General features: G+C 51.4%; 1 protein-coding gene across 1 annotated transcript; it reads right to left on the minus strand.

Annotated features, from left to right (window-relative positions):
* Nucleotides 1-153: 153 nt before the first annotated feature.
* LOC110596830 (keratin-associated protein 10-10-like) lies at nucleotides 154-7314 on the minus strand. Its single transcript, XM_021719376.1, has 4 exons — nucleotides 7180-7314; nucleotides 6236-6379; nucleotides 5829-5984; nucleotides 154-281 (listed from the first exon to the last, which is right to left on the minus strand). Exons 1-4 carry the CDS (start codon nucleotides 7183-7185, stop codon nucleotides 168-170), a joined length of 420 nt encoding a protein of 139 aa, XP_021575051.1. The 5' UTR covers nucleotides 7186-7314; the 3' UTR covers nucleotides 154-167.
* Between the last annotated feature and the right edge of the window lie 520 nt (nucleotides 7315-7834).

Raw genomic sequence — 7834 nt, forward strand, 5'->3', positions numbered from 1 at the left:
AGCCAGACCCACTCCACTGCTCAGGGTTCAGGTTCCCAGGCCTATAAGCTGGGTAGGCCATTTGTGGTTCCAGTGTCCTGGAGAAAGCTGTCCTGAGGCCTCTTAGGGAGGAGGGCATGTGGGCCCTGGGGGCTGGCCGCTCCCCAAAGGGCAGGGACCCTGGGTCCTCATCGGAGCTTGATCTGAAAGCAGAGACAGTTGAGGCTCTGGCAGTCGGGAAGTTTGCACGCACAGGCACAGTCGCAGAGTGGGCAGCAGCGAGGACAGCGAGGGGCCCAGTCCTGAGGGAGGAGAGAGGAATGAGGGAGGTGAGACCAAAGCCAGTCTGCTTCCTTCTAAGTAGAGAAGGGGACAGAGAGACCTGGAAAGTCACATTTGCCCAGTGGAACAGAGGGTACCATTTACCATTCTTGGGAACAAATCAATTCTCTGTATTGTTGAGAAATCAGCAATGAGGCAATGTTCTGAACAACTGAGTTCAGGAGCTGGAAGTGATTATTTAGGGGTTCTCTCCTTCCCATTTTATGGTTGAGAAGGCTGAGGACCAGAGAGCAACTGGCCCTGGGTCCCATGCTAGGATTTGAGTATCCCAGTTTCCAGCTCAAAGATGGCTCTGCTACATCCTTGTGGCCTATGCAATTGAGAGTCAATAGATAGAGAAAGCACACACATTTTCTGTCCATCATGAAACCAGCTTGTAGGTCTTCTGGACTTCTTCCTGGTGTGAGAACAAACTACATCTCATTCACCATTTTTGAACACCTACTCTGTGCAAGGCACATATTGTGTTCATAAATGACTAAAAAAATATGTCTGATTTTCTTTGAAAATGGCAATTTCCTTCTTTTTTTCCTTTTGAGTAGGAGTCTCTGTTACCCAGGCTGGAGTGCAGTGGCATGCTCACAGCCACCGCAGCCTTGACCTCAGTCTCCAAGTAGCTGGAACTATAGGTGCGAGCCAGTACGCCCAGGCTAATTTTTTCATTTCTTTATTGTAGAGATAAGGTCTCGCCAAGTTGTCCAGGCTGGTCCTGGATACCTGGACTCAGGCAATCCTCTCGCCTTAGCCTCCCAAAGTTACACGCGTGAGCTACTGTGCCCAGCCCATTACATTTTTAAAAATGTTTTAGGAAGTTATATCTCTTTTAATGATCAGAACCCTGAGCAGAGGGTCTCTTTACAAAAGAGGAAACAGACGTTGAGAGGAGAGTGACTTCCCCACAAGAATACAACTAGGGGGTGGATCCCAGTCCTGTGATCGCCCTCAACCCTACTACCTCTTGGGGCCAAGAACAGCAGCTTCTTTCTGGGTCTGCAAGAGCAGGGACAGTACATTTCATATTCTCCACTGAGCTAGCATGGGGACTCATGCTCGGCAGGTATCTGATATACAGATTGTGTTGAATGACTGGATCAGTCTAACTTATCATTTGTCCCTCTTTAGGCAAGGAAGAAAGAGAAGGGCTTCTCAGCTTCTGGGGGGGACAGAGATCTGTCTCTTGGGGAGAAGGAACAGCATGTCCTTAGCGAACCCACCCCCCTCCAACCCAGTGCTTCCCTGGCCTGGGCAGGGATGACCAGCAACTGTCTCAGGCAGGGACTGGAGTCAGGTCAAGTGGCTGGAGTGGGACACGCCCAGGATGGCTGTGTGACAGAAGACCGGCTCCTTGAGGCCAGAGGCAGAGGTAGTGACAGTCACAGTTGTATAGTTCAATCAGAAACCGAGCCAAGCCAGGAATAGGGGAATGACCTTTCCAACAGCTGAGGTTTCGGGGTGCAGTATCAGATGACCGGTGAGATCAGGTATCACTAGGGGCTTCAGTGAGGGGAGGGGATCTGCCATCTACAGGTAGAGAGGTCTGAATTGGGCTCTGTCACTGCCAACAGGATTGCTCTTAGGGGGAGGCTGGAAGTGTCATGGTAGAAGGGGGAAAGAAGTGGTTTTCTTGCATTTGACGAGGGTGTGGTTTGGGATGTCTCTAGGGAGTCCCAGTCTGGGGATGAAATGGGCTCTGTGGGTTTTGGAGGACCACACCATTATTCTGTGCACAAAACTGGTGGCTGAGAGAGGATCCGCTGCCCTTACCTCAGAAAAGAGGGTATTAAAAGCATTTCTTGGCCCTGTCCACTGGAAGGGTTTAGATCTAGTCATTAATAACTAGCTAATGGATTTCCCAACTCTTACAAGCAGCCATGTGGCTTCTGGAAGGAATCTGCTGTTTAAGTACATTAAAGAAGGACTCCACAAGACTCTTAACCCTTGTGCTTCTCTAGGCTCTTAGGAGAGTTTTTCACTTGGATTTGTTTTTTTCTGTGACTTTTGTGAGGAACAGTCATCATCTTTACTGGTTAGAACTCAAGCCCTGCAGTTAGTAAGGCCTGGGTTTGAATTTCAGTTTGGCTAATTCATGTTTTGAGCCTCAGTTTCCACATCTCAGAAGCAAAAATAGCACCTGTTTCATGGGGCCACTGTGGAAATGGAAAAATCAGTGGAAAGAACTAAGCACGATGCCTGATACACAGTGCACACTCAGTGAGGCAGAGCTGTTCTTGTCATCACAGTTCTATTTTTATCTATCTTTTTTTTTTTTTGAGTTGGATCTGTCACCTAGGCTGGAGTGCAGTAGCGCACTCATGGCCATCACAGCCTCGACCTGCTGGGCTCAGGTGACCCTTCCCCCTCAGCCTTCCAAGTAGCTGGAACTACAGGTGTGCACCACCATGCCTGGCTAACTTTTTGATTTATTGTAGAGATGAGGTCTCGCCAAGTTGCCCAGACTAGTCTCAAACCAGAGGGCTCAGGCAATTCTCTCACCTTGACCTTCCAAAGAGCTGGGATTATAGGCGTGAGCCACTGCACCTGGACCATACCTGCTTCTAATCACACAAAGGCTGAGAATCAGCCATCTTACTGTACCACATCGTTTCTCACCCTCTTATAATGGCCTGTTTATTTCTCTCTGTCACCAGAATGGAAGCCCTCAGAGGGCCAGGACCTCCAGGTCTACCTTGTTTCTGCTGAGCCCAGCACAGCGCTTCAACAGTGACTCTATAAATCTTTGGTGAGTGAATGAATGAATGAATGAATGAATGAGATCCTCGCCACATGCCTGTGAAAAAAACAGAGCAGGCAGGTTTCTCCCCTAGAAAGGAAGAGAAGCCTGGGTTTGTGTTCTGGCTGGTCTAGCCATTTAACCTCGGGCAAGTCACTCTAGCCTCTGTAGGCCTCAGTGCCTACAACTATAAAATGGGCAAGAGCTTTGTAACCTTCCTGGCTGTTATTATTATTACAAGGAAACTGAAGAACAGAGGGACTTAAATGTACTTTGTAAAAAGACAGCTCAAGGACAGAATGAACCTGCCCCGCCCTCTGCCATTCTAAATCCCTTCCTGGCTCTAGCAGAATCCTGAGAGGATCAGGCCCAAAAGCCTCCAGGTTCAGAAGTGCCTGCAGCCCTGGTGGGGGCAGGGAAGGTGGGAGGACCACTCCTTCCTTACAGCACATCTCATCCCTTCCTCTCTCCCAAGGAGGAGAAGATGGGTCCCTGACTATTCACTTTGAGTGGACAGAAGGGGCAGAGGTGGCATCCCCAGGACGCAGGCCCAGAAATCATTTTGCAATTGAGCATCTCTTATAAGACATGAGTTTTCAGTAACCAAGGTCTCCTCCTTTTTCCTCTTTGCCCCCTCCACCCCAACCCCATGACCCTCTTCCTGGCTACCCCTGGGAAACCAGAATCGGATTATTTGAAAGAAGACAGCTCCTTGCCCCACAATTGATTTCAAAACTGAAAACATCTGCCAGGGATTTGTGCCAATCACAGCCCAACTTATGAATTTGCTGGGACTGGTCTTTTATCCTCCCCTTCCGTCCTAGGGAAAGTCACCACTCCGAGGATAAGTGCTTTGCTGTCTAAATTTCTGAGCCCAAAATAATCATTCCTTGGGAAGGTAGTCGATTACATTTAATATCTTTAAACCCACAAATGCAAAAATGGCCTGCCTTCTGCAAGCCAGACTTCTCTGAGGATTCAGTTTCAACTAACACCATGGAGAAATTTGCTATGCAAGGTTCTCCTATGTAACAATAGAGAAGTGAGTAAACTTCCCTAAGCCAGTTTACTCCCCAGCAAAAGGAGGATACTAATACTTACTTGTCTATATGTATAGGCATGGCTAGGTGGTCAAGGTATGATGTCAAGTTAAAAAGAGCAAGTAGGGCTGGGCTCGGTGGCTCAGCCTGTAATCCCGCGCTTTGGGAGGCCCAAGTGAGTGGATTGCGTGAGCCCGTGGGTTCGAGACCCACCCGGGCAACTTGGCGAGACCTCATCTCTACAATAAATCAAAAAATTAGCCGAGCGTGGTAGCGTGCGCCTGTAGTTCCAGCTACTTGGAAGGCCGAGGTGGAAGGATTGCTGGAGCCCAGCAGGTAGAGGCTGCGGTGGCTGGGAGCGTGCCACTGCACTTCAGTCTGGGCAACAGAGTGAGACTCCAACTCAAAAAAAAAAAAGGGCAAGTAGTTGTGATGAATAGTCTGTGTGGTATAACCCTATTTTGCCAAATGACAGAAGAAAACAGTGATAGTTCTGTATATTAGTATATGAAGGACATAAGATTTGGGGCTAAAGAAATGGTTTGTAAAGTGATTTGTACTTTCTATGTACTTCTATATGCAAATTTTTTAAATAATGCTTTTTGTAATCAGAAGAAAATAGAGGTTTAAAAAAAATACCCAGCTCAAGCAGGGCACAGTGGCTCATGCCTGTAATTCCAGCACTTTGGGAGGCTAAGGTAGAGGGATTGCTGGAGGCCAGGAGTCAGAGACAACTTGGGAAACAAAAGTAAGACCTCATCTCTGCAAAAAATGAAAAATTAGCCAGGCATGATGGTGCACACCTGTAGTCCCAGCTACTTGGGAGGCTGAGGCAGGCGGATCACTTGAAGCCAGGAGGTCAAGGCTGTGGTGAGCCCGTGATCATGCCACTGCACTCCTGCCTGGGCAACAGAGTGACACCCTGTCTCTTCCCTCCCCTCAAAATACCCAGCTCTCAGGATTGTTGGGGGAAATAACCATGTCAATAAACTGGCACTGGCCAGGCGTGGTGGCTCACGCCTATAATCTTAGCACTTTGGGAGGCTGAGGTGAGAGGATTGCCTGAGCTCATGGGTTCAAGACCAACCTGGGCAACTTAGCAAGACCTCATCTCTTGTTGAAAAATTAGCCGGGTGTGGTGGCACACACCTGTAGTTCCAGCTACCTGGAAGGCTGAGGTAGAAGGATCGTCTGAGCCCAGCAGGTCGAGGCTGCGGCCATGAGCATGCCACTGCACTCTAGCCTGAGTGACAGGGTGAGACTCCGACTCAAAATAAATAAATAAATAACTACACTGGCACTGTATGTAGAACACAGTATTCACTCAGCAAACAAAAGGAGCCTTTGAGCTTTTTTCTTTGAAAGTGCCAATGATGTGCCCTACATGTTACATCACCTTTCTCTGGCTGGCACCCTATTTTCCTTTCCTTTCTTTACTTTGTCTTTTTTTTTTTATGAATTAAGAAAGGTAGATTTATTACAGGAAAGATATGTTGTGAAGGGCAAACCAGGCAGGACAGCAATGAGAGTGTCTGCTGTCTGCTGCCCCTGTTTTCTTTTCATTAAGTAGATTTAATCAGAACTTATCAAATAAGATGTTTTGCCTGACTCCATGTGACTCAGTACCCGGAACCATGCCTGGCATAGAGCAGGGCCTCAGTTGAACAAAAAAATAGATGCACAGAGTGTACCTAGATCAGGGCTCAGTGGGGTGGGGGGTTAGGAATAGAACTCACAGCTTCGGAGGGCTGGGGGCAGCAGGCATCCAGGTAGTGGGCTGGGCTAGGCAAGGGGAAGTCGCAGGCTTCTGCACAGGTCCAGCAACAGTCTTGGGGCCCAGAGGCACCTTGCTTCCTGCAGGGGGCACTGCAGTCTGTGCAGTAGCCCTGGGCCTAGGAGACGGCAAGGCTCAGCGTCTGGGCCAGGCAGCAGGTAGTGACAGCCAAGACTCGGCTTTTCCAAGGGAGCAGGGAAAGGTTCGGCTGAGGACAGGAGACGAGGGAACTCCTGGTCCCACAAAAGGGATAGATGCAGGGACTAAATGACAAAGGTGTCTCAAGGTAAGAGCCTGCAGATGAAGGGGCAGGTTAACTGGGTTCCCCTTCCCCAGAGCCCACCCTTTATCCCCAACCAGGCCCCTCACCAGCAGGCAGTGCCTAGTCAGCAGCACTAGGCCCAGCAGCAACAAATAGATGCCCACAGCAATGAAGACGATGGTGGGGATGGGGAGCAGCAGGGGTGGGCTGCTGACAGGAGCCGGGGTTGGATTCCACGGGCTAGAGGAGGCCTGGACGAGCACAGGAGGAAGGGGCGACAAGAAGGTGGGGAGGAGCTGCAGGGACACAGGAATACCAAGAGGGACACAGAGGTGGCTGGGGGAGGAACAACCACCAGATGGCGGGGAGTCATACACCCTGACTCACTATCTTGTCCCCAAACCTGCCTTTTTTCTTGTTATCCCTATTTCAGCACCATCACCTTGGTCATTCTCGAGTCTTCTGAGACTTACTGAGCTTCCTTTCAGAAAGCCTCTCCAAACAGATCCCTGGTCTCTGACTCCATTGCCATGGCTTTAGCATCCCTCAGGCCGCCACACCACTGGCCCCGAACTGCCTTCCAAACTGCAATTTTGCCCCTTTCCACACTGTCTTTGTGTATTTCTCCCTCCCTTACAATCCATCAACGGCTCCCAACGACTCAACGCACACTTCGTATCCCAGCAACAAAGCCCCCAATCTAGCCCTACCTACCCCTCTACAACTCAGCCACACTGAAGTCCCAGCAGTTTCCCCAAATGTCACATGCTGTCTCTCACTCCCAGACCTCTGTCCATGCTGTTTCCTCTGTCTGAAATGCTTTTCCTTGAGTACTTGGTAAACTCCTCCTGATCTTGCTAGCAACACCAGAAATGTGCCTTCCGGTGAGAAGTCCATCCCTGGCACTCTCTTTCTCACGACTCTGGTCCTGAGCTGGAAGGGTCTACTTTGGGTCGAAAGCCCCCTCCCCAGTCCGGGCTGGAAGTCAGGGTGAGGACAGGGCGCGGGTGGGGGGCGGAGGCGCCAGGGAGGGAAAGGGGCTTGAACTCACATCCATGGGACAGGGCAGCGCCAGCCAGTCCGGGAGCTGCAGAGGAAGAGAAGGTTCTGGGCCTCAGAGGCTGAGGGACCGTTAGAAGCGGGTGCCCACTCTCCTCCTTCCACTTCCCGTCTGGGGAACCGGAGGGCCGGCGAAGGCCTCAGTTTCTCTCTGGTTCTGCCGATGGGAGGAGTCAAGCGGTCCGGGGATTCGAGGGCGGCTTCTTCCTCGCAGGCCCCGGCCTGGCCCAAACCACACCCCTCCGCTGTCCCCACACCCCGGGATCCCTCCCTCGACCCATCGCCGTCACCTGCACCCTCGCGGCCGCCGGCAATTCACAGATTCCGCGCGGCGCCAGGTCCAATCGGCCGCGGCGCCAGCTCCGCCCAGAAACCTTCCGCCGCGTCTCGCTGTTGCCATGGGGACCGGGGCGCCGCTCCTACGGCGGCCGCCGAGACCCAAACTCCTTCTTCCCTCCGCGCTTCTCCCGCGCGGTCTCCCTGCCTGCGGTCCTCGGGGGCTTTCCCGCCGAGACTGAACCGAAAGAGCGAATTTCCGCCGCCACCGGCCCGGGCCGGATCCTCATCAGACCCGGGATGTCGGAGGAAACACTGGGTCCTGGGGCGCTACACAGGGAGGCTTGAACTTCACTCCTGGGTTACACCCG

Source organism: Carlito syrichta, unplaced genomic scaffold (genome assembly GCF_000164805.1).
Source record: "Carlito syrichta isolate Samal-C Ts95f unplaced genomic scaffold, Tarsius_syrichta-2.0.1 Scaffold314605, whole genome shotgun sequence".
NCBI classification, from domain to species: Eukaryota; Metazoa; Chordata; class Mammalia; order Primates; family Tarsiidae; genus Carlito; species Carlito syrichta.

Bases quoted from the DNA above. Each gene is read 5' to 3' on its own strand.
- LOC110596830 (XM_021719376.1), bottom strand. The intron at 5,985-6,235 runs GTGAGGGGCCTG...GCCGTCTCCTAG, and splicing joins TGACTAGGCACTGCCTGCTG to GCCCAGGGCTACTGCACAGA. The intron at 282-5,828 runs GTGAGTTCTATT...CTCCTCCCTCAG, and splicing joins GCCCCCAGCCCTCCGAAGCT to GACTGGGCCCCTCGCTGTCC.